Source organism: Procambarus clarkii, chromosome 41 (assembly GCF_040958095.1).
Source record: "Procambarus clarkii isolate CNS0578487 chromosome 41, FALCON_Pclarkii_2.0, whole genome shotgun sequence".
Classification (NCBI taxonomy): Eukaryota; Metazoa; Arthropoda; class Malacostraca; order Decapoda; family Cambaridae; genus Procambarus; species Procambarus clarkii.
The window spans coordinates 7,840,367-7,867,573 of record NC_091190.1 but is presented as its reverse complement, the minus strand read 5'-3'; the positions used below and the strand labels follow the sequence as shown (position 1 = coordinate 7,867,573).

At 38.8% G+C, this 27,207-nt stretch overlaps 1 protein-coding gene across 1 annotated transcript; it reads left to right on the top strand.

The window, feature by feature from the left end:
- Positions 1-12,225: 12,225 nt before the first annotated feature.
- LOC138373071 (uncharacterized) lies at positions 12,226-25,337 on the top strand. Its single transcript, XM_069339097.1, has 5 exons — positions 12,226-12,509; positions 12,625-12,738; positions 12,846-12,902; positions 13,082-14,265; positions 25,278-25,337. The coding sequence occupies exons 1-5, from the start codon at positions 12,305-12,307 to the stop codon at positions 25,335-25,337; spliced, it is 1,620 nt and encodes a 539-aa protein (XP_069195198.1). The 5' UTR covers positions 12,226-12,304.
- Positions 25,338-27,207: the final 1,870 nt, after the last annotated feature.

The following is a 27,207-nucleotide window of genomic DNA, read 5'->3' as shown; positions in this document are numbered from 1 at the left end:
ACAAAAAGTAATCACTAAGAATTAATATAATTATTTACATCAAATAGTAGCTAGGTTCCCTTGTTAATGTAAAATTACTTTGAGTGAAGAACCAGAGCATAAGAGCGTCACCCGGAGAGGAAGGCGTCTAGACAACAACAACAAAACATGGGATGAGCATACCACGCTGTCTTAACTGGTGTAAACAGCTAGACACCCCATTTACGTGTCAACACCAGCCACACAGCCTAACAACATCACAACATCAACTGTATCCGTCTACCAAGTATTGTTTATTATTCAAGTGCACTGATTAATATAAATATGTAGATGGTTATGTCGTAGGACATCCCCAAAAACACCGTACGTGTACCCCATTACAGCCCCCACAGTTCATGTCATACCTGTAATTGATATGTTTAGGGAACTTTGATTAATTCCTTGCATCCCATACAGGTAAATTGTGAGAGGAGCTTCAAGAATCTGTGCAGACAGTTGGTTCATACACATAATTAACTACTTGTTTGCCAAGCCTTGTCCTTCCCACCAGCCGCCATTACGTGGCACAAAGAGGCAGGGCCACACCCATCTTGAGACTACACCTACACGCCTTACTAGGCCCATTCTACTGGCTCAGCTAAGACATTTTAGTATAGCAGTAGCAGTAGATATAATTAATTACTTATAATGAAATAACTGAAATAATAGTTTTAAAGGTAAACAATTGGTAGTTTAAGAAGGAACCATAACAAAGTGGTTTAAGCTACCAATTGTCCCTCCCAATAGTGTGTAAGAAGATTTCAGGCAGTTTACCAGTACATACAGTCCACTTCATTAATACTTAATTAATACTTACTTACTAAGAAAATAAATAAGACATAACTTTATTTTATTAAATCAATTTGAAAAAAAAGAAATTAGCTGCCTGGAATTTACCCCACAACAGGTCACAGTGGTGTAACAGGACACAGTGGTGTAACAGGTCACAGTGGTGTAACAGGTCACAGTGGTGTAACAGGACACAGTGGTGTAACAGGACACAGTGGTTTAACAGGTCACAGTGGTGTAACAGGTCACAGTGGTGTAACAGGACACAGTGGTGTAACAGGACACAGTGGTGTAACAGGTCACAGTGGTGTAACAGGACACAGTGGTGTAACAGGTCACAGTGGTGTAACAGGACACAGTGGTGTAACAGGTCACAGTGGTGTAACAGGTCACAGTGGTGTAACAGGTCACAGTGGTGTAACAGGACACAGTGGTGTAACAGGTTACAGTGGTGTAACAGGTCACAGTGGTGTAACAGGACACAGTGGTGTAACAGGTTACAGTGGTGTAACAGGACACAGTGGTGTAACAGGACACAGTGGTGTAACAGGTTACAGTCGTGTAACAGGTTACAGTGGTGTAACAGGTTACAGTGGTGTAACAGGTTTCAGTGGTGTAACAGGTCACAGTGGTGTAACAGGTTACAGTGGTGTAACAGGTCACAGTGGTGTAACAGGTTACAGTGGTGTAACAGGTCACAGTGGTGTAACAGGTTACAGTGGTGTAACAGGTTAAAGTGGTGTAACAGGTTACAGTGGTGTAACAGGTCACAGTGGTGTAACAGGTTACAGTGGTGTAACAGGTTACAGTGGTGTAACAGGTTACAGTGGTGTAACAGGTCACAGTGGTGTAACAGGTTACAGTGGTGTAACAAGTTACAGTGGTGTAACAGGTTTCAGTGGTGTAACAGGTCACAGTGGTGTAACAGGTTACAGTTGTGTAACAGGTTACAGTGGTGTAACAGGTTACAGTGGTGTAACAGGTTACAGTGGTGTAACAGGTCACAGTGGTGTAACAGGACACAGTGGTGTAACAGGTTACAGTGGTGTAACAGGACACAGTGGTGTAACAGGTTACAGTAGTGTAACAGGTTACGGTGGTGTAGCAGGTCACAGTGGTGTAACAGGACACAGTGGTGTAACAAGTTACAGTGGTGTAACAGGTTACAGCGGTGTAACAGGACACAGTGGTGTAACAGGTCACAGCGGTGTAACAGGACACAGTGGTGTAACAGGTCACAGCGGTGTAACAGGACACAGTGGTGTAACAGGTTACAGTGGTGTAACAGGACACAGTGGTGTAACAGGACACAGTGGTGTAACAGGACACAGTGGTGTAACAGGTTACAGTGGTGTAACAGGTTACAGTGGTGTAACAGGACACAGTGGTGTAACAGGACACAGTGGTGTAACAGGTTACAGTGGTGTAACAGGTTACAGCGGTGTAACAGGACACAGTGGTGTAACAGGACACAGTGGTGTAACAGGTTACAGTGGTGTAACAGGTTACAGCGGTGTAACAGGACACAGTGGTGTAACAGGTCACAGCGGTGTAACAGGACACAGTGGTGTAACAGGTTACAGTGGTGTAACAGGACACAGTGGTGTAACAGGACACAGTGGTGTAACAGGACACAGTGGTGTAACAGGTTACAGTGGTGTAACAGGTTACAGTGGTGTAACAGGACACAGTGGTGTAACAGGACACAGTGGTGTAACAGGTTACAGTGGTGTAACAGGTTACAGCGGTGTAACAGGACACAGTGGTGTAACAGGACACAGTGGTGTAACAGGTTACAGTGGTGTAACAGGACACAGTGGTGTAACAGGTTACAGTGGTGTAACAGGTTACGGTGGTGTAGCAGGTCACAGTGGTGTAACAGGACACAGTGGTGTAACAGGTTACAGTGGTGTAACAGGTTACAGTGGTGTAAGTTTACAGTGGTGTAACAGGACACAGTGGTGTAACATGTTACAGTGGTGTAAGTTTACAGTGGTGTAACAGGACACAGTGGTGTAACAGGTTACAGTGGTGTAACAGGACACAGTGGTGTAACAGGTTACAGTGGTGTAACAGGTTACAGTGGTGTAACAGGTTACAGTGGTGTAGAAGGACACAGTGGTGTAACAGGTTACAGTGGTGTAACAGGTTACAGTGGTGTAACAGGTCACAGTGGTGTAACAGGTTACAGTGGTGTAACAGGTTACAGTGGTGTAACAGGACACAGTGGTGTAACAGGTTACAGTGGTGTAACAGGTTACAGTGGTGTAACAGGTCACAGTGGTGTAACAGGTTACGGTGGTGTAACAGGTCACAGTGGTGTAACAGGACACAGTGGTGTAACAGGTTACAGTGGTGTAACAGGTTACAGTGGTGTAACAGGACACAGTGGTGTAACAGGTCACAGTGGTGTAACAGGTGACAGTGGTGTAACAGGTTACAGTGGTGTAACAGGGTACAGTGGTGTAACAGGACACAGTGGTGTAACAGGTCACAGTGGTGTAACAGGTTACGGTGGTGTAACAGGTCACAGTGGTGTAACAGGACACAGTGGTGTAACAGGTTCCAGTGGTGTAACAGGTCACAGTGGTGTAACAGGTCACAGTTGTGTAACAGGTTACGGTGGTGTAACAGGTCACAGTGGTGTAACAGGACACAGTGGTGTAACAGGTTACAGTGGTGTAACAGGTTACAGTGGTGTAACAGGACACAGTGGTGTAACAGGACACAGTGGTGTAACAGGACACAGTGGTGTAACAGGTTACAGTGGTGTAACAGGTTACAGTGGTGTAACAGGACACAGTGGTGTAACAGGTCACAGTGGTGAAACAGGTTACGATGGTGTAACAGGTTACAGTGGTGTAACAGGACACATTGGTGTAACAGGACACAGTGGTGTAACAGGACACAGTGGTGTAACAGGACAAAGTGGTGTAACAGGTCACAGTGGTGTAACAGGTCACAGTGGTGTAACAGGTCACAGTGGTGTAACAGGACACAGTGGTGTAACAGGTTACAGTGGTGTAACAGGACACATTGGTGTACCAGGACACAGTGGTGTAACAGGTCACAGTGGTGTAACAGGTCACAGTGGTGTAACAGGACACAGTGGTGTAACAGGTTACAGTGGTGTAACAGGACACATTGGTGTAACAGGACACAGTGGTGTAACAGGTTACAGTGGTGTAACAGGTTACAGTGGTGTAACAGGACACAGTGGTGTAACAGGTCACAGTGGTGTAACAGGTCACAGTGGTGTAACAGGACACAGTGGTGTAACGGGACACAGTGGTGTAACAGGTTACAGTGGTGTAACTGGTTACAGTGGTGTAACAGGTTACAGTGGTGTAACAGGTTACAGTGGTGTAACAGGACACAGTGGTGTAACAGGTTACAGTGGTGTAACAGGTTACAGTGGTGTAACAGGACACGGTGGTGTAACAGGTCACAGTGGTGTAACAGGTTACGGTGGTGTAACAGGTTACAGTGGTGTAACAGGACACATTGGTGTAACAGGACACAGTGGTGTAACAGGACACAGTGGTGTAACAGGTCACAGTGGTGTAACAGGACACAGTGGTGTAACAGGTCACAGTGGTGTAACAGGTCACAGTGGTGTAACAGGTCACAGTGGTGTAACACGACACAGTGGTGTAACAGGTTACAGTGGTGTAACAGGTTACAGTGGTGTAACAGGACACAGTGGTGTAACAGGTCACAGTGGTGTAACAGAACACAGTGGTGTAACAGGTCACAGTGGTGTAACAGGACACAGTGGTGTAACAGGTCACAGTGGTGTAAAAGGACACAGTGGTGTAACAGGTCACAGTGGTGTAACAGGTCACAGTGGTGTAACAGGACACAGTGGTGTAACAGGTTACAGTGGTGTAACAGGTTACAGTGGTGTAACAGGTTACAGTGGTGTAACAGAACACAGTGGTGTAACAGGTTACAGTGGTGTAACAAGACACAGTGGTATAACAGGTTACAGTCGTGTAACAGGTTACAGTGGTGTAACAGGTTACAGTGGTGAAGCAGGTTACAGTGGTGTAACAGGACACAGTGGTGTAACAGGTTACAGTGGTGTAACAGGTTACAGTGGTGTAACAGGTTACAGTGGTGTAACAGGTTAAAGTGGTGTAAGTTTACAGTGGTGTAACAGGACACAGTGGTGTAACTGGTTACAGTGGTGTAACAGGTTACAGTGGTGTAACAGGTTACAGTGGTGTAACAGGACACAGTGGTGTAACAGGTTACAGTGGTGTAACAGGTTACAGTGGTGTAACAGGTCACAGTGGTGTAACAGGTTACAGTGGTGTAACAGGTTACAGTGGTGTAACAGGACAAAGTGGTGTAACAGGTTACAGTGCTGTAACAGGTCACAGTGGTGTAACAGGTCACAGTGGTGTAACAGGTTACGGTGGTGTAACAGGTCACAGTGGTGTAACAGGACACAGTGGTGTAACAGGTTACAGTGGTGTAACAGGTTACAGTGGTGTAACAGGACACAGTGGTGTAACAGGTCACAGTGGTGTAACAGGACACAGTGGTGTAACAGGTCACAGTGGTGTAACAGGTCACAGTGGTGTAACAGGTCACAGTGGTGTAACAGGACACAGTGGTGTAACAGGACACAGTGGTGTAACAGGTCACAGTGGTGTAACAGGTCACAGTGGTGTAACAGGACACAGTGGTGTAACAGGACACAGTGGTGTAACAGGTCACAGTGGTGTAACAGGACACAGTGGTGTAACAGGTTACAGTGGTGTAACAGGTTACAGTGGTGTAACAGGTTACAGTGGTGTAACAGAACACAGTGGTGTAACAGGTTACAGTGGTGTAACAAGACACAGTGGTATAACAGGTTACAGTCGTGTAACAGGTTACAGTGGTGTAACAGGTTACAGTGGTGAAGCAGGTTACAGTGGTGTAACAGGACACAGTGGTGTAACAGGTTACAGTGGTGTAACAGGTTACAGTGGTGTAACAGGTTACAGTGGTGTAACAGGTTAAAGTGGTGTAAGTTTACAGTGGTGTAACAGGACACAGTGGTGTAACTGGTTACAGTGGTGTAACAGGTTACAGTGGTGTAACAGGTTACAGTGGTGTAACAGGACACAGTGGTGTAACAGGTTACAGTGGTGTAACAGGTTACAGTGGTGTAACAGGTCACAGTGGTGTAACAGGTTACAGTGGTGTAACAGGTTACAGTGGTGTAACAGGACAAAGTGGTGTAACAGGTTACAGTGGTGTAACAGGTCACAGTGGTGTAACAGGTCACAGTGGTGTAACAGGTTACGGTGGTGTAACAGGTCACAGTGGTGTAACAGGACACAGTGGTGTAACAGGTTACAGTGGTGTAACAGGTTACAGTGGTGTAACAGGACACAGTGGTGTAACAGGTCACAGTGGTGTAACAGGACACAGTGGTGTAACAGGTCACAGTGGTGTAACAGGTCACAGTGGTGTAACAGGACACAGTGGTGTCACAGGACACAGTGGTGTAACAGGTCACAGTGGTGTAACAGGACACAGTGGTGTAACAGGTCACAGTGGTGTAACAGGACACAGTGGTGTAACAGGTCACAGTGGTGTAACAGGTCACAGTGGTGTAACAGGTCACAGTGGTGTAACAGGACACAGTGGTGTAACAGGTTACAGTGGTGTAACAGGTCACAGTGGTGTAACAGGACACAGTGGTGTAACAGGTTACAGTGGTGTAACAGGACACAGTGGTGTAACAGGACACAGTGGTGTAACAGGTTACAGTCGTGTAACAGGTTACAGTGGTGTAACAGGTTACATTGGTGTAACAGGTTACAGTGGTGTAACAGGTTTCAGTGGTGTAACAGGTCACAGTGGTGTAACAGGTTACAGTGGTGTAACAGGTCACAGTGGTGTAACAGGTTACAGTGGTGTAACAGGTTACAGTGGTGTAACAGGTTACAGTGGTGTAACAGGTCACAGTGGTGTAACAGGTTACAGTGGTGTAACAGGTTACAGTGGTGTAACAGGTTACAGTGGTGTAACAGGTTACAGTGGTGTAACAGGTCACAGTGGTGTAACAGGTTACAGTGGTGTAACAAGTTACAGTGGTGTAACAGGTTACAGTGGTGTAACAGGTCACAGTGGTGTAAGAGGTTACAGTGGTGTAACAGGTTACAGTGGTGTAACAGGTTACAGTGGTGTAACAGGTTACAGTGGTGTAACAGGTCACAGTGGTGTAACAGGACACAGTGGTGTAACAGGTTACAGTGGTGTAACAGGACACAGTGGTGTAACAGGTTACAGTGGTGTAACAGGTTACGGTGGTGTAGCAGGTCACAGTGGTGTAACAGGACACAGTGGTGTAACAGGTTACAGTGGTGTAACAGAACACAGTGGTGTAACAGGACACAGTGGTGTAACAGGTTACAGTGGTGTAACAGTTTACAGTGGTGTAACAGGACACAGTGGTGTAACAGGTTACAGTGGTGTAACAGGTTACAGTGGTGTAACAGGACACAGTGGTGTAACAGGACACAGTGGTGTAACAGGTTACAGTGGTGTAACAGGTTACAGCGGTGTAACAGGACACAGTGGTGTAACAGGACACAGTGGTGTAACAGGTTACAGTGGTGTAACAGGACACAGTGGTGTAAAGGTTACAGTGGTGTAACAGGTTACGGTAGTGTAGCAGGTCACAGTGGTGTAACAGGACACAGTGGTGTAACAGGTTACAGTGGTGTAACAGGTTACAGCGGTGTAACAGGACACAGTTGTGTAACAGGTCACAGCGGTGTAACAGGACACAGTGGTGTAACAGGACACAGTGGTGTAACAGGTTACGGTGGTGTAACCACTGTAACAATAATTTCAGTTCACTTAAAGATATAATCACTGGAGCACTAACTCTGGACAGAAGAGCCTCCAATAGCAACAGGTGGACCCATTGTGCGATAAACACCATCAATACATTCGATATAACAAACACAATCACTGAGAAGGGTGTCGACGAAATACATGCAGACTTTGTTATGCAAGCCCCTTGGGAATCTCCGCCAGCAGACCTTAAGATTATGGTTATTGAAGGAAAAAAGAACCAGACAAATCCTCATCTCCTACGTAACATTGCACAGATGCATATAGAAGCAAACATGGCATCCGACAGCTTCACATACTTCACAGATGGATCAGTAGACCAGCAGGGAAAAGAAACCGGAGCTGCAGTTAAAGCAGGAAACTCTGTAAATAGTTGGAGGCTCTCAAATGGGTGTTCGACTTTACAAACAGAGATGCTAGCCATTCAAAAGGCTTTGGAACATGCTCTTGCTGAACACCGACAACATGTTATCATACATACAGATTCGAGAACCGCCACTGAAACCTTGCAACAAGAACACATATGTGATAACATCCATCTGATCACAAATGTCATATCATTCATGCAAACACTCAAACGACAAGACCGACGTATACTTATCAACTGGGTGCCAAGTCATGTGGGAATAATAGGAAATGACATTGCAGACGAAGCTGCAAAACTTGCTACTAAGAGGAGAAATGTAGACATTTACATACCACAGAGTCTATCACAGATTAAGAAAGTAATTAGAAACAGAGCAATGCAAAAGATGTACAGTGACCACAACACAGCAGTTGCAACATCAGGATCTGCGGGTTGGTACAAGAATTCAACCAACTACGAACCACTTAGTTTGATGAAAGGGAACAGTAGAGCAACAGAAGTGCATTTACATTGCATCAGGCTTGGATACCCATGTGCATGGGAAATAGGCTTACAGGTTCCGGAAGATGAGAGGAAATGTCAACACTGGAGAAATGCCCGACAGACCACTGGAACATTATCTAACACAGTGCACAGTTACAAACCCATTAAGATATCAACTTAGATTCAACAGAGCAGAAGTTGTTAAACACATATGGCAAAATCTTACTTAAGCGACCATACGAGTCATAAATACTCATACTCCGCCCAAGTAAAACAGAAACAAGCAACACTTAGTGGGCCAGTCAGAGGCTTAGGGCCCGCGCAGGAATATCCCTGCAAAAAAAAAAAAAAAAAATACCTACAAATTCTAATATTTTTTGTTAACTGTGTGATCACGACATATACCTCATGGTCTCTCGTTCCGCCTCTCACTAGTCCATAAACACAATTTTGTATCATTTCTTGACTAAAATAGCACTCTGAAACATCTTTGCACTTTATTTTTTCATTGACACGTGCACAGCCATCAAAGGGAATCTCACTACTGCATGGATGTCGTGTATGTGTGTGTGTGTGTTAAATAAAAGGTCCTTACATAACTTATCATTTTCTTTGAGAAACTTATATGTGGTGATCATATCTCCCGAGTCGACACAAATAACCCACACCAACCCACATCCATATTGAGAGAGAGAGAACCCGTCTCCACTCCAAACCGGACCTGCGGTCCCAGTCGGGACCCTAGGTCCTGACTGGTTTGGAGTGGAGATGGGTTCAACTAAAAATGGGCACACAGGAAATGATTTCGACGTTCAGTAAACACTTACCGAGTGGTTAACTGAATGCCCGAGAGCCCAATACTGGGTTGATGATGATAGCAATATTTTAAGTTTGGGAAACTTTAAACTAAATGACCACACAAGTAGCGATTTTGCGTTCAGTAAACACTTCCTGAGTTGTAAACTGAATGCCTGAGCTATCCAATACATAGTTGGTGATAGTAGTATTAATTTAAGATGGAAAACTTTAAACTAAACTAAAATGAGCACACGTGAAGTGATTCCCACGTTCATTAAACACTTACTAAGTTGTTAACTGAATGTCTGTGACATCCAATACTTAGTTGATGATAGTAGTATTAATGATATTGATAATACGAGGTCTTGAACTAGATACTGACAGGGGAACAACAAAGCTGTGATATTGAAAAGAAACTGAACTGAATTTGAAAGTTGATTAATATATGTAATGTAAAGCCAATCTACTGGAAAACAGTAAGCCAACTTTATTTTGAAAAGAATATGAGAAAACTGAAAAGCTGGGCACGGGAAAATGGGTAAAAATAAGAAGTAATGATCTTCATAAACATAACATAACATAACATATCCCTGACCATAATTAATACAGTGTGAACTCTCTTAAACTATGCTCACCATGAAATCTCGTCACTAAGCATAACTTTTCACTCTGCGAAACAAATTATTGACTATAAGTGCGACAGTGAGAATAAAAATGTCCACTTATGTTTTGGAGTGCTATTTTAGTCAAGAAATACTGTAAAGAATGATTATTGACTAAAGAGAATTTCACGGACTGCTGGTGTTTGATGTGATGAACTGCTTAAAGGAACCATATTTGCTAAAAAAAATTCCTGTGAAATAATGCATGTTATATGTTTTGACTATCTAGCTAATAGCGTATTGCATGGCTAATAATGAAATGTCACATTTTGTCTGACTCAGCACCAGTGAAGAGAAAACATTGAAAAACTTGCAAAGGTTAAAACTGTGAAAATCTGTTATGTTAAGTTTTGACCAGCTGATTAATAGCATACTACTACATTATTGCCTTTTTATGTTATGTTTACCTCGATAGCGTTGTAATGCTTGGAAATTGTATGTGCGGATCCCATTTCCCTCTTACTGCACATAAATAATGGTTGCTGTAGAGTATTTTTTATGGAACATGACTCTTATTCTTACCCCTTTTTAAAACTAGATGCAATAACCAAGCTATGTTTGCTTTCTCTCTCTCTCTCTCTCTCTCTCTCTCTCTCTCTCTCAATATGGATGTGGGTTGGTGTGGGTTATTTGTATGGACTCGGGAGATATGATCACCACATATAAGTTTCTCAAAGAAAATGATAAGTTATGTAAGGACCTTTTATTTAACACACACACACACACACACACACACACGACATCCATGCAGTAGTGAGATTCCCTTTGATGGCTGTGCACGTGTCAATGAAAAAATAAAGTTCAAAGATGTTTCAGAGTGCTATTTTAGTCAAGAAATGATACAAAATTGTGTTTATGGACTAGTGAGAGGCGGAACGAGAGACCATGAGGTATATGTCGTGATCACACAGTTAACAAAAAATATTAGAATTTGTAGGTAGTGATCACGTCTTCCCAAACTCTTCTGTGCATATTTCCAAAGTCATTCTTCCTAACTCACAGTAGTAGGGTGTAAGCGCCACAGACGAATTTTTGTTTTTTCTGGAAATTCGTGTGTAGCGCTTCGGGGGTTTCAGGTGAATTTTGAAATTCGTGTGTAGCGCTTTTGGGTTTTCAGGTGAATTTGAGGAGTCACAGATTTTGGATTAAGGATTTCTTATGAGCAAGTAATTTCTGAGATCTTAGAAGTTTGTTAAAAAGTTCTTATAATGAAAATAAGTAGGAAAATCTTAAAGAAAAGTTTTAGAAAAAATCGTGTTTGTATCACAGCATTTCCAGGTGAACTCTACGGACATATTTTGTCTGTTTTCAACTTCTGGAAATTCGTGTGTAGCGCTTTAGGGTTTTCAGGCGAATTTGGGGAGTCACAGATTTGGAATTAGGGAATTCTTATAATGAAAAATAATGTCATACGAGTTTGCTAAAGTTCTTATAAGAAAAATAATTTCCGAGACTTAGAAGTTTGTTAAGGCCTTATGGGAGAAATTCAAATAACGTGTGTAGCACTTTAGGGCTTCCAGGAGAACTCTACGGACATATTTTACATGTTTTCAACTTACAAAATCGTCTATGTAAGCCTTAGCTATTCATATAAATTTAGAAAATCACCTATGTAAGTCATGGTTTTCAAGTCTCGTACATCACACCCCCCTCCCTCCCCCCTTACCTCGCAATCTGTCGCGTCACCTTTATTTACTTTGCGCCCAGCCAGCCAGACCTCTTATCTTATCTTATCCGTAATATCTGGACCGTCCCTCCTCTCTCTCTCTCTCTCCCTCCTCTCTCTCTCTCCTCTTCATATTATTCCCTCTTCCTATTTTCTGACATACTAATATTTTATTCCTTTTTCATTAACCAGTCAGTTTTATACAAATCAACCGAAGCATCTCAATGTAACCTTTAATACTGAAAACTGCCTCAGAGACTATCTAAGCTGGCCCCAGCTACCTGCCCCAGGCTATCTGCCCGAGGCAATCATCACCTGATTACCTGCCCCAGACATCCACCAGTCATTGTCGGCGTTCGCCACCGTAATAATTTATATATATATACATTAAGCGTTAATAAAACTTATTTATTTATTTATAATTTATTTAGTCATCTAATTCATAGTTTACACAATTTATAATAAAAGAGTTTATTCCCAGTATTCGCCAATCATTCTCGCTATTAATAAAACAGCCAAACGCTCACTCAGGGGCACACTATCGTTATTACGCTCATTCAGGGGCCCCCTCAGATCGCCAAAGTCTCAGAGGCCTACACTTCCAGTCTGCATTCAATCTTCATCCTGTTCACAAGGTTCCCCTAGCCTAGTCATATCATCATGTCAGTGTGTCCTCTGTGCCTGTCTCCTATCAACAACGAAATCGTTCATGTGTGTCAAACACGATGTTTAACATGCCTAGGTGAAATGTCCATCAACGCTCTTCAAGAATGCAGACTATACTGTATAGGATGCAATGGGCCTACACCGCCTGGACATTTTGACGTAACCTGTACCAGCTGTGGGCAACTCTATTGTGCAAATCGTAAGTACCGCTTTTTCTCGCACATTCAATAAACTTTCAAAGAAAATATATATCCGAAACACACATACATACATACATACAGACAGTCAATTTATATATATTATTTTCATTTCAGTTCATGGTTCTACTTCCTGCCCATACTGTCGTTTCTCCGTTAACCGGGAACCTCCCACCGAAGCCAGAAACGTCATTGAACCTCCACCCAAACGCCGTCGCATCATAAATAACCGTACGTTTTCACAATAATTTTCGTAATTTTAAAAGTTAATAATTGTATATTTTAACAAGTGTATAAACAAGTAATAAGTACTCATACAGAAAATATTTCCATTACAGGAGTTCCTATTCGTGATCAAGAGAATCTCATACTTGGTGGAATCAACATCCCAGCTCGTAAGTAATATTATTATTTATCTGTAATTCAGTTTTTCCTCTTATTTAAACTTTTTGCTTTCCCTTTTAATAATTCCTCTTATTTACACCATATTTTCCTATTAAGGTTTTCAAATCCTCTTATTGTTTCAAATGTGTTTTCCTCTTAATGTTTATTCATTGCTAATATTATATTACAGAATCGCCCCTGGATTCAACCCAACCCTCTGAGTGGAGCACACCTGTACGCAGTCAACCCCAGCTGTCCCAGGAGCTAGAAGAAGATGCACCAGACGGCAACCAGCATGCATCTTCAGATGAAGAAGAAGAAGACAATCAACCCCCTGTTCACGACATATCAGATGAAGAAGTCAACGCTCCAGATTCCCCAGAGGTACTTAACTTAGATAACATTGTTCCGCGAGTGTTAGAAGTCATTAACCATTTCGAAGGTTCTTTCTCGAGACATTCGTTCTCCATTCCCGGACATTTAGACGCTGACCCCAGCGTATATATAAATAGGTATAGGGAATTTTTTATAGAATATATAGACAATCAGTTCAGACAAATACAGGAAGAATTCCCTCCCTCATTTCACATTTACCCTGATGTAAGCCTAATTTTGCAAAAACTTAATCATGCCGACGATCAATATGAAATATTAGATGAAGTATTTTCAATTAGAGGAGAAACTCAGACTGTTACACAGGAAGAGGTTGAAGTTCTCGTAAATTCATGGGTTGACGAAATGTCTGCTAAAATTGACGAATGCCTAAAAAATGTCCAATCCTCAAGTGTAGGAATTCATTCCATGTCAGGCTTTGCCATTAATTTTTCGTATATTCGCCACCCTATGCACCTTGGATCTTACGTACCATATCCTGCAAAATTAAAGGGAAAAGAATCAGTATTTAACCCTGAAAGTGAAGGAGATGAGTGTTTGTTACAGTGCATTGCCGCATATAAAAACTTAGCATTGGGCAGGACCCTGGATAACGTTAGAAAGTGTTACAAAAACCTTCGATGGTGTAGAAGATTCGTAGTATGGGCAGATGAAATCAGATTCCCCGTATCATTTGATAACCTTAAGAAAATAGAGAAGCTTAACAAAATTTCTATTTATATTTATACAATAACTCATGAAAGTAACAGATACTATCTTAGTTTAGCTAGGAAAAGCCAGGAAAAGTATGCCGATAAAGTCCCTTTGTTGTTATTAGAAGGCAAGCATCTCTGTCTGATCAAGGATTTTGATAAATTTGTAAAGACTATTAACCATAATCGGTATAAAATTCCTGACACTCATAAATTCTGTAAAATTTGCCTTTTGCATGCTCCCTTGGATGAAATTCAAGCTCACGAAGAGTCATGCACTGTATCCCAAGTATTTTCGTTCTATAACCCTAATGATAAAATCAGTTTTAAAAATTACGGTAGGACCTATAGCCCAACTCACACCGCCTATTACGATTTTGAATGTCTATTAGACCGTCAAAATCCTAGAGGCATGGTGGAATGTAAGCATAAAGCAATTGCTTATGCTTACATGATTTTAGACAGGGAATTCAATGTCGTAGAAACGTATTCATACGTAGGTCCAGATACGGTCAATCATTTTATTACAAAGCTAGAAGCCTCATGGAAAGCTATTCATGCTCAGCTCCCCAACTTCCCTAAGAACTTGTCTAGAGAACAGGAAAGAATGTTTCAAAGACAAAATACGTGTCAATTGTGTCATCAAACTTTCAAGGATAAGAAAGATAAACATAGACATCATAATCATGCTATTCAGGAAAATAATTACTTAGGTGCTTATTGTGCTCGTTGCAATTTACAATGTAAAAATGCTCGTAGATACTTAACCACATTTTCCCATAATGCTGCCTATGATCTTGGAATTATACTTAAAGAACTGTCCAAAAATCCTCACCGCGATGTAGAAATTCTAACCAAGGAAGGATTGAAATTTATGCAAGTCATCATAGGTAAACTTAAATTCCTAGATAGCCTAGCTCTCCTTAATGGGTCATTAGGAACCTTAGCAAGCGAGCACGTTGCCGGTAAGAAAGCCACCAAGTACACTGAACACATACTAAATGGCGTATCCGATGAAGCTAAAGCTCTGTTAATTAAAGGTAAACAAAGCCTATGTTATGATTATATTTCTTCCATGGACGTGTTAGACGAACCTCAGCTCCCTTCGCGAGATAAGTTTTACAATGTTTTACATGACTCTCCACTGTCTGAAGAAGATTATAACAATGCTCTTAAAGTATTTAATTTAGGGAACTGTACAAACATCAAGGATTACCTCATGTTATATTTAAAAGTTGACGTGGGAATGCTAGTTGATATATTTACACTTTGGCGAACATCACTGAAAGAAATTTATGAACTAGATATTGTTTTCTATGTATCACTTCCTAGTTATGCTTGGGACGCGTTCTTATTTAAATCAAAAGTTGTACTTGACTATGTGTATGATCAGAATATATATGATTTGTTGAGAAGGAATCTTAGAGGAGGGTTCACATCTTCCATTAGACAATTTACACAGGCTGTTAACGAGCACACTACATCTAACCCTAGCTCTGATGACGATACTCACATTTTGTACCTCGACTTTAACAGCTTATATGCAGCGTGCATGGCTGAGGTACTTCCCCAGGGAGGGATTAGACAATTAACTGACCTTGAGCGGGATACCTTATTAGGGCAAGGGTTACAACATATCCCCTGTAATCAAGACAAAGGTTATTGGATTTTATGCGATACAAAACATGTATCTCCCGAGGTAGCCAGGTATACTGATGATCTGCCCCTTGTACTGTCTCATACTAATATAACGGAGGAGTTTTTGTCAGAGTACAGTAAGAAAACCCTTAATGATGAAAAACGTAAGCTCCCACCTAAAAATACTAAGTTAATTGCATCCCACTTGCCCCAAAACGACTACTTAGTAAGCCTTGATTTCCTGCAATTGCTATTAAAACTTGGACTAGAAGTTGAACGAGTAAAAACAATCTATGAATTTAATCAGGCTCCCTATTTAAAAGATTTTATTTCAACCAACATTCGAGAACGAGCCAATACCACCTGTAAAGTTAAAGGAAAAGCTTTTAAACTCATAAGTAATAGTCTGTACGGGAAATCAATGACAAATATATCTCGATATGCTAATACTCACCATCTAGTAACGACAAAACATTCATTCTTAACTCATGCAAGAAACCCTTTGTATAAACGAGCTGTCTCTTTAGGTCAAGATAGGGTTCTCTGTACAGTAATGAAAGACATCCTTAAAGTTACCACTCCTTCTTACATGGGATATCAGATCTTGCAGATAGCCAAGAGGCGTTTATACGAGTTCTGGTATAATGTAGTTAAAGCCCATTATGGGGAGAGAGCTAGACTAATTTATACGGATACAGACTCATTCATATTTACTCTGACCTGTAAAGATGCTTTCCAAGAAATGACAAAAGCTCCTCTAGTAGATTATATGGATTTCAGTAATTTCGACAAAGATCATCCCATGTATTCTGCTACTCGCAAAGGTGAACTAGGACTCCTCAAGTCAGAAGTAAAGCAGAAAATCATAACTGAATTAATTGCACTCAAGCCTAAAACTTACTCTCTCCTAACCCTTGATAATGAACATTTATGTAAATGTAAAGGGATTCCTTATCACCAACAAAAGAAAATAACGCATGCATCTTTTCAGAACACATTAGAGACAAATACAACTTTTAATTTTGTATCCCGATCTATTCGTAATGTTAATGGACAGATATGCACGTGTAAAACAACTAAGCGCGGTCTGTCAGCTTTTGATGACAAGAGGTACCTCATTAGTCCCACAGAGTCATTAGCTTACGGTCACCCAGACATTCCAGAGCGTGAGGTACAGGTACAGGTAGAGGAAGAGGTACAGGAAGAGGTACAGGTAGAGGAAGAGGTGCAGGTAGGGGATCCAGTAATTGTAGATAATCCCCAACCAAGACGTCAATTGTTCCCCATTTTTAATCTTTGGGAAAAGCGGGATAGAGTCGCTCAGCAATTATTCCCTAACAACAACTAAGTCTGTTACTGTATTGTCTATGTATTATCTATAACTATATTCAAATGTCTTTTATATTATATTGGCTATAATTTGTTACTGTATTTGATATGAAAATGACTAAGATTTGTTACTGTATTGGATATGATTTGTTACTGTATTTGATATGTTATGATTTAATGTCTATGATAATGTATATTCTATGATTTTATTACTGTATTTGATATGAAAATGACTATGATTCAAATGTTTATAATAATATATATTCTATGATTTTATTACTGTATTGGATATGAAATGACTATGATTTTATTGGCTGTGATATTGTATATTCTATGATTTTATTACTGTATTGGATATGAAAATGACTATGATTTTTATTGGCTATGATATTGTATATTCTATGATTTTATTACTGTATTGGATATGTTATGACTATGATTTTATTGGCTATGATAATGTATATTCTATGATTTTATTACTGTATTGGATATGTTATGACTATGATTTTATTGGTTATGTTTAAATAAAACTTGAATGTAGATTTCGTTTAAATACTCCTTTCATTATATATTTGTAGTTAGTCTATTGAATCCTAGCAACATGGAAGGGCAGAAAAAAGTTATTACTGAATCCCAGTTGAATATATTTAGTGAACCGTCAAGAATTATTATTGCTGGATTTTCAAATGGTGGGAAGAGCTATTTATGTGCTAAAATGATAGAGAAATATCAGCAGAACTTTGCAAAAATAATTATCTGTGGAAGCGGGTATAAAGAGTTGAGAACTAATCCACTCATTAAACATAAGATATCTTTTTACTCTGAAATTGTAAACCCTTTAGACGATCGTGATCCAGAGGATACATCTCATATATTAGTTGTTTATGATGACTTGTATGTTGAATCTACAAACTCTAAAATAGTAAGTGATATATTTACTAAGGGACGGCATGAGAACATCTCTGTTATTTTTATAACCCAAAATATATTTTTCAGTGGGAAATTTTCTAGATCTATAAGTTTAAATGCTTCTCATTTTATTCTGCTTAAATCAAGAGACTTGTCCCAGATAGAAACATTAGGCAGACAAATATTCGGAAAACAAGATGCCAAGAAATTTTTAGATATATATAAGAAAGTGATTTCTCGACAGTATGGGTATTTACTTGTTGACTTGGGCGTTAAAACACCTGAATCCATAATATTTAGGGGAAATATTGTAAATGAACCCCCATATGAAATAGTGTATCAATGGTGAACATTACACAAGCTCTTAATAAGATATACAATGACCCCAAGTCCATAGGTGGGTTTGGTGGCGTTTTAAAATTGTATAAGGTTGCAAAGAAAACAATCCCTGAAATAACTATAAAAGATGTGAAAGACTATTTAAAAACGTCTAATGCTTATACCTTACATCTATTAAAAAAACGTAAATTTAAAAGAAGACGTATCTTAGCACCTAGACCAAAAGCTTTCTTTACCAGTGACTTGGCTGATATGACATTGTTAGCTAAGCACAACAATGATATTAAATATTTATTAGTTTGTGTTGATATATTTTCAAGGTTTGCACATGTAGTTCCACTATCCACTAAATCAGGTCAGAGTGTAAGTGAAGCCATGAAAGCTGTTCTGGATTTACCTTCATCAAAAGGTGTAAGGAAGCTTAACACTGATAAGGGCGGTGAATTCTATAATAAATATATGAAACGATTGTTAGACAGTAAAAACATTGATCTGTACAGTGTATTTTCTCAGGAAACTAAAGCTAGCATTGCAGAGAGATTTATAAGAACATTGAAAACTAAGATATATAAATATTTAACAGCTTATAACACCTTAACCTATATAAATGTTTTACCTGATATGGTTAAAACGTATAATAGAACACCACATAGAGGATTAAAGGGGAAAATACCTATTGATGTACATGCCTTATTTTCGTCTCAAGATGTGACTAGGCAATTTAAGCTCATGTATAAAGGAGAGCAGCAGACTAAGCCACGCATCAGTAATCATCTGTCTGTAGGAGATACAGTACGGCTTGCCTTATCTAATCGTATTTCAAAGTTCAAAAGAGGTTTTCATCAACAGAACACTAAGGAAATATTTACAATTGCTCAAATTGATACTAAACAACCCGTGCCTTTATATTATCTAAAGGACTTAAATAATAGACTTATAGAAGGCGGATTTTATAGAGAGGAATTGACTCCCACCTACTTGTCAGATACATTTGAAATTGAGAGAATTATAAGTAAACGTAAAGTTGGTAATACTACTTTATATAAAGTTAGATACGTCGGTTACGACAGTTCATTTGATCAGTGGGTGAATTCAGATGACGTGAAGAAACTATGAAGAAGCAGCCCTTAGTTAGCAAGTATCGTGGATTTATTGAACTATTAGCTAGATTAGGTTATAATTCTAGGAAAAAGTTAATTAAGACTCTTAAAAAGGAACATATACTTTGCTTATCAGAAATATTTAATAATTTCTTAAAAAATAAAATTGAAGTTGGGAAGCCTATTTTAAAGAGACTTTCTAAATATAGAGCTCTACTCCATACATTAGCCTGTAAGAAGAAAGCTATTTCACTCAAGAAAGACATATTAACAAGTAAAAGAGGAGGTAATTTATTGGGCATTTTACTTCCCATAGCTATAAATTTAATTTCAAGGCTATTTAATAAGGAATAATGAAAGAATTCTATCTTGTACCACGAAAAGCTATTGATCAACAGAAGCCTACGGCAGTGAGTGTTGAGAAGCCTACGATGACAGTGAGAACAAATCCTGTTATACAACACTTGATAGACTTAAGATTAAAGCTTAAGGATTATGATTTTGCTGTCTCCTTGTTAAATTATTTTAATACAACTGGACTTGTAAAGTGGGATGAGGAAGGGAACATTACATCGCCAGTTACTGGGCTCAATATTGTTGATGACGTTATAGGCAGGATGTGCACTCCGAAATTGTTATTCCCAGAAGATAAACTGCCAATTGCAAAGTTGTTCTACTCTTTGACATCTACACCTAAGAATTTATTTAGAAATGTAGATGCGAAAAATCAAGTGTTTTCTCCTCCAAGTTTGAAGAGGAAGATCAAGGCTGTAGATGAAGGAGAGTCTACCTGGATATCATATTAAGGTGAGTTTCTGTTTATTTTTATCATTTACTATTAGTCTACAGGATGGATAGTTACGTTATATATGCAGCGAGTAACTCTGATACTGATGTATTTAAAAACAATGCTCCCAATGCTTTTGAAAATAGATTACATAATCAGCTGCCTTTAGACCCGAATAAAGCTTATGAAGTGTGCCTGAAGAATATATTCCTGCCTCCATCTTATTTCGCTGTTAGGAGGAATGACCCGGAAAGTTTTATTTCAGTTCAACTTCTAGTGTCTAATAAAAGTTTATCTGATTTGAGTACGGTGAATACATCTTTCACTTTAAAGTCGGATATTTTAGCCAGTGATAATTGCATAGAGCTAACGACTATTTTAAATAGAGAAATTTCTACTATATTTTCAAAAGGTTCACTGAGTTTTATAGGACCCGTACTTAATTATAATTTCCCAGATCACGGGGACGTTTATATGAAATATGATTCGAGTATTAATCGAATTAAGTTTAATGCAGCATTTAGTGAGAAGTTGTTAAAATTATTTATTACAAAGGATGGAAAATTAGTTGTTAGAATTTCTTTATCTTTCGGTCGAAATATATGTAAAGTTATTGGAGCTGAAGTAGGTAAAGCCTATGATATTTTTATTATGAATAAGCCACCTAATAACAGGTTATTTGTACAAGATACTTGCTATTATCATCCTAGGCCAGGAGGCCGTATAGATTTCTTGTGTGTATATTGTGATAAGGTGCAGCCCACCATGTTTGGTAATCAGATTGTAAATATCTTGGATGTTGTTTCGTTTCAAAGTAATGTAACACACAGGAAATTATATAAACCTTTAAATACGACTAATATTGATGGCATCAGTATTAGATTAACAGATCAAGATGGGGAGCCTGTATATTTTGAAAAGGATGGATGTACGATTGCAGTATTACATATTAGACCCGTTGATATATAATGGCATGAGTAGAGGGAGTTTATCATTCTCTCTTGGCCTGTTTAAACATGAGGGTCGGGTTTGTACCGCTGTCTGTTGACGAGGTAGGGCGATTTATCGCTCCTCGAGGGAAGAGAGGTGGAGCACTGGGCGATATTACTGTTTTTGATAGAAGACATTTAAGAGGAGGTGGAATATTAAGTTTCTTAACTGGTCTAGCTCGTAGAGCAACTCCTTTCCTATTAAAAACTATTATGCCAGCAGCATTGACAATGGGACAGAATGTTTTGCAGGATATAAATGCCGGTCAAGGTACTTTGAAAGATTCAATTAGAAAACGCGGTATGGAAACATTGAAAAGTATTGGTCCTAAATTGTTAGCAGGTGGCCGAATAACGAAAAGAAAAACGAAAAGACCTGCCTATATAAAGAAAATGGATAGATATAAAGACGTGTTTTCATAAAAACAGTACTAGTTGTATGCTAGACGCAGACATGATGAGTGTAAATGCTCCTAGTGCAGCATTGCAAGTTCCTTTAGAAAATTATACAGCTGCTATAAGCGATGGCTTTCCTAAAGTTAGTCCACATAGAATGGTTGAAAGTACGATATTTTCAAGACAGACACAGGATATTTTACCTGTGAATTCAAGTATTAACAATAAATTTAAAGATTCATATATTGAATTTCGTATCCCGGGAGTTAAGGGTCAATTTATTGATCTTTCGAGCTTGACGCTAGAACTGATGGTTGAATTAATGGGACCTGACGGAATTACGGCTTTAGCGGATATTAAAAATGCATCAATAGTCAATGGTTTGTCCCAGACAATGTTTAAAGCTGTAACTGTTTATTTAAATGAGCAAGTGGTGGAAACTAATTCACTATTTTCATATTTATCTTATGTAAAGCTAATGACGACGCTTTCTGAATGTAAAGCTGAAAGATTTAAAGAACTGACGTATTTCTATAATGATGTTTTCCCTGAAAAATATGATGTAGATTATTTTAAGAATGCCTCAGAAGACCTTAAATCTAGATTTGTAAAGTTAAAAACTGAGGGAGTAAATTGTTGCTTTAAACTGCTATTGGACATTACGACTTTGAGCGAATATCTTTTGGATGGAATTGATATTCGTTTGAGATTAGAACTTAACAGTGATCCGTGGGTTATAAACAGTATTGAATCTGGATATAAGTTTAACATAAAACTAGCTAGAATGTGGATTGATCGGATAACTCCATTTGCATCTGGATTGGAGGCTATTAATAGAGCTCTGGCTGAACAAAATACGCCAGTTACATATACGTTTGATAAGACACTCCACAAGACGTTCATTCTCGGTAATGGGCAGCAGAGATTAAGTATTGACCAGCCATGGGGGAGCATTATCCCAGATAAATTATTTATTATGATGATGGATATGGAAGCAATATCAGGAGCGTATACACTTAATCCACTTTATTTCGATCACTGCGATTTATCTAATGTATATATTACACGTGATGGGACAAACTTATTTAATATAACTTGCAAGTTCCCGAATAAATGTTCGAAACTATACTACGAGACTCAAAATACAGTAGGCTTTAATGCATGTAATACCTTGACATATAATTCATTTATAAAAGGAAGAACATTACTGGCATTTAGACTAACGCCTGAGGAATTGAGAGATACCCTTCCTATAGAGGCTTCGGGAAACCTGAGAATTACATTAGAATTTGCTGTTCCAGCGAAATCAAATAAAGTTATTATTTTATTCGGAATTACAACGGGAGTATTGAGAATTTATTCAGATAGGCGAGTTGTGTGTGATACAAGAGCATGAACTGCAAACAAATTAATACGGCATTGAACGATATGAAAGGTAGTAAAGCTAAATATATTGGATGCTATTTAGCGACGGATATATATAGAATAATGAAGCAAATACGGGGCAGACCGATTATGTTTATAATAAATACCTTAGGAAGAGACTCTAAGGAAGTAATGGGTCACTGGATTGCTGTATATAAATCTAAACGGAAAATAGTTATACTCGATTCATATGGAATAAATGTGTATTCGCCATATATTTCGGAGTTTTTAAATTATTATAAAGACTGTGATGTATACACGTTTACAGAGAGACTTCAGAGTTTAAATACTTACGTATGCGGGCTATATGCGATGTTTTTCTGTTACCATCTTTCAAACAAGGATCTAAAAACTGCAATAAAGCTATTTGAAACTAGTTTTACTTATGGAGAATATATGAAGAATGATAGGAACGTAATGAGGCTATCTTATGCTTTATTTAAAAATATGCCGAGCTGCTATGAAACGCTGTGTTATGATAAGAGCGATATTTGTTGGAAAATGTGCTTGGAGACGACTGGCTGAATGAGGCTATACACATTATCTAACGGAAAATGGTGAGTACATTTGTTTCGAGGTTTTATGCGTCTGATAAATATTGTACAAGTGTAAACGCTATCTGAAACTGTTATTCTTTATTTACAGAGATGAGGAGTGAATAGGACGGATATTATACAAGCGGATTGAGGAGCGAGCTTCTTAGAACTTCGGGCTAAATGAGTCGTTTATTATAAATTGTGTAAACTATGAATTAGATGACTAAATAAATTATAAATAAATAAATAAGTTTTATTAACGCTTAATGTATATATATATATATATAAATTATTACGGTGGCGAACGCCGACAATGACTGGTGGATGTCTGGGGCAGGTAATCAGGTGATGATTGCCTCGGGCAGATAGCCTGGGGCAGGTAGCTGGGGCCAGCTTAGATAGTCTCTGAGGCAGTTTTCAGTATTAAAGGTTACATTGAGATGCTTCGGTTGATTTGTATAAAACTGACTGGTTAATGAAAAAGGAATAAAATATTAGTATGTCAGAAAATAGGAAGAGGGAATAATATGAAGAGGAGAGAGAGAGAGGAGGGACGGTCCAGATATTACGGATAAGATAAGATAAGAGGTCTGGCTGGCTGGGCGCAAAGTAAATAAAGGTGACGCGACAGATTGCGAGGTAAGGGGGGAGGGAGGGGGGTGTGATGTACGAGACTTGAAAACCATGACTTACATAGGTGATTTTCTAAATTTATATGAATAGCTAAGGCTTACATAGACGATTTTGTAAGTTGAAAACATGTAAAATATGTCCGTAGAGTTCTCCTGGAAGCCCTAAAGTGCTACACACGTTATTTGAATTTCTCCCATAAGGCCTTAACAAACTTCTAAGTCTCGGAAATTATTTTTCTTATAAGAACTTTAGCAAACTCGTATGACATTATTTTTCATTATAAGAATTCCCTAATTCCAAATCTGTGACTCCCCAAATTCGCCTGAAAACCCTAAAGCGCTACACACGAATTTCCAGAAGTTGAAAACAGACAAAATATGTCCGTAGAGTTCACCTGGAAATGCTGTGATACAAACACGATTTTTTCTAAAACTTTTCTTTAAGATTTTCCTACTTATTTTCATTATAAGAACTTTTTAACAAACTTCTAAGATCTCAGAAATTACTTGCTCATAAGAAATCCTTAATCCAAAATCTGTGACTCCTCAAATTCACCTGAAAACCCAAAAGCGCTACACACGAATTTCAAAATTCACCTGAAACCCCCGAAGCGCTACACACGAATTTCCAGAAAAAACAAAAATTCGTCTGTGGCGCTTACACCCTACTACTACTCACCACTCTTAGTTCGTGGACTAGTGACCCACCTTTGTTTCAAATTAAATCTACAAAGCCTCACATTTACAAAAAAATGATATTTAGTCATCAGACAGAGAGATGATTTACACGTTACGTTACGTAACGATATAATGTGTTACAAGAACTAAACAGGCCTGCGGTAATATTTTATTTGTGTTTGGATGTAATGGCTAAACATGGTTTACATTTTCAATAATGTTATTTGGTCATCAGACAGAAAGTTGATTTCCACGTTACGTTACAATGTGTTACAGGGGCTAAAACTGGTAGACACTAATATTTATATGCTGAGAGATGTAATGGAGATAGGCTAAGTCTCACTTTTCATTTAAAAATGTTATTTAGGACTGCAGAAAGTTGATGATTTCCACGATACGTTACAAGTGTTACAGAGGCTAAAACTGGTAGACAGTAATATTTATATGGTAGGAGATGTAATGGAGATGGACTAAGTCATACATTCATAATGTTATTTGGACTGCAGAAAGTTGATTTCCGCGTTATGTTACAATGTGTTACAGAGGCTAAAACTGGTAGACACCAATATTTATATGGTAAGAGATAAAATGGAGATGGATTAGTCTCACTTTCCATTTCAAAATGATATTTTGGACTGCAAAAAGTTGATGATTTCCACATTACGTTACGTTACATTGTGTTACAGAGGGCTAAAACTGGCAGACAGTAATATTTATATGGTATGAGATGTAATGGAGATATTGTGTTTGGCGAAATGGGGTTCACATTTCAATAATGATATTCGGACAACAGACAGAAAGTTGATTTCCACTTTACGTTACTAAGTGTCTCGCTCACTCCTTCAGTATTGAAATAAAATAAATAAATAAATAAATGTTTATTTAGGTAAGGTACATACATACAAGAGATTTTACAAAGTTTGTTGGATTAATAGATAGAGCTAGTACATACAATGCATAAAGCCACTATTACGCAAAGCGTTTCGGGCAGGAAAAACATTAATGACTAAAGCTGAATACTAATGGGTATAAAGAATAAAATGTGTTGAGAACAAATAAAAATAGGTGGTAAAAGAGGGGGGAACATGTCTGAAAAAGCAGCACAAATACAATTACAAATTATTACAGACAATTACATTCAAACAGCGTTGCTTTGAAAAAAAAAAAAACAGACATGGGTTGACAACAGAGGGGTAAGGTAGGTTACAGGGAATTTATAAGGTAGTGCTTCGTTTTTATCTTAAACTGGTTGAGAGAGGTACAGTCTTTAACATGGTTGGGAAGGTCATTCCACATTCTGGGTCTCTTGATTTGAAGAGCATTTCTAGTTTGATTAAGTCGTACTCTAGGAATATCAAAACTGTATTTATTTCTGGTGTGGTGCTCATGGGTTCTGTTACAAACTTCAGTGAAGCTTTTGTGGTCAGGATTGGCATTACAGTTCAGCGTTTTATATATGTATAATACACATGAGAGAATGTGCAGTGACTTAATATCTAACATATTCAGAGATTTGAGTAGGGGTACCGAGTGATGTCTGGGGCTAGAGTTGGATATTGTCCTAATAGCAGCTTTGTGTTGAGTAATTAGAGGACGTAAATGATTTTGGGTAGTAGAACCCCAAGCACAAATACCATAGTTGAGATATGGATAGATGAGGGAGTAATAGAGAGTCACCAGGGCAGGGCGGGGTACATAATATCTGATCTTAGAAAGAATGCCAACAGTTTTTGATTTTTTTTTATATATTTAGAATGTGTCCCTGGAAATTCAGCTTGTGGTCGATGAGAACGCCAAGGAATTTACCATCTAATTTGTTACAAATCTGGGTATTGTTTATTTTGAGATTTATTTGATTAGAGGATATATTGGCAAACAGAATATAGAAAGTTTTGTCAATGTTAAGGGTGAGTTTGTTGGCAGTTAGCCAAAGATGGACTTTATTTAGCTCAGTATTTACTGTGGCATTTAGAGCAAGGGGGTCAGGACTGGAGTAAATGAAGGTTGTGTCGTCAGCAAATAGAATTGGTTTGAGGTGTTGGGAGGCATTTGGAAGGTCATTAATGTAGATGAGAAAGAGGAGAGGGCCAAGTTTGCTGCCCTGAGGAACACCAATGTTGATGGGTAGGGTGGGAGAAATTGTATTATTCACAGAAATATACTGGAGCCTGTCAGTAAGGTAAGATTTCAGGTATTGCAGGGAGTGTCCTCTGACTCCATAATGATGTAATTTAAGAAGAAGGTTTTGGTGGTTGACAGTGTCAAAAGCCTAATGCAGATCCACAAATAACCCAACAGGGAACTCCTTTTTATCAAGAGCTGCGTGAATCAAGTTAATCATACTAATAAGTGCATCGTTAGTGCATTTTTTGGGTCTGAAGTCATATTGACAAGAGCTAAGTATATTGTGTTTGGCTAGAAAAGAGTAAAGCTGCTTGTAGATTAGTTTTTCAAATATTTTTGACAAGTTAGG

Coding starts and splice junctions, on each gene's coding strand:
- LOC138373071 (XM_069339097.1), top strand. CDS start 12,305: ATGTCAGTGTGTCCTCTGTGCCTGTCTCCTATCAACAACGAAATCGTT. Junction 12,739..12,845: donor CCGTCGCATCATAAATAACC/GTACGTTTTCAC, acceptor TTTCCATTACAG/GAGTTCCTATTCGTGATCAA. Junction 14,266..25,277: donor AGTCATGCACTGTATCCCAA/GTATTTTCGTTC, acceptor AATGTGTTACAG/AGGCTAAAACTGGTAGACAC.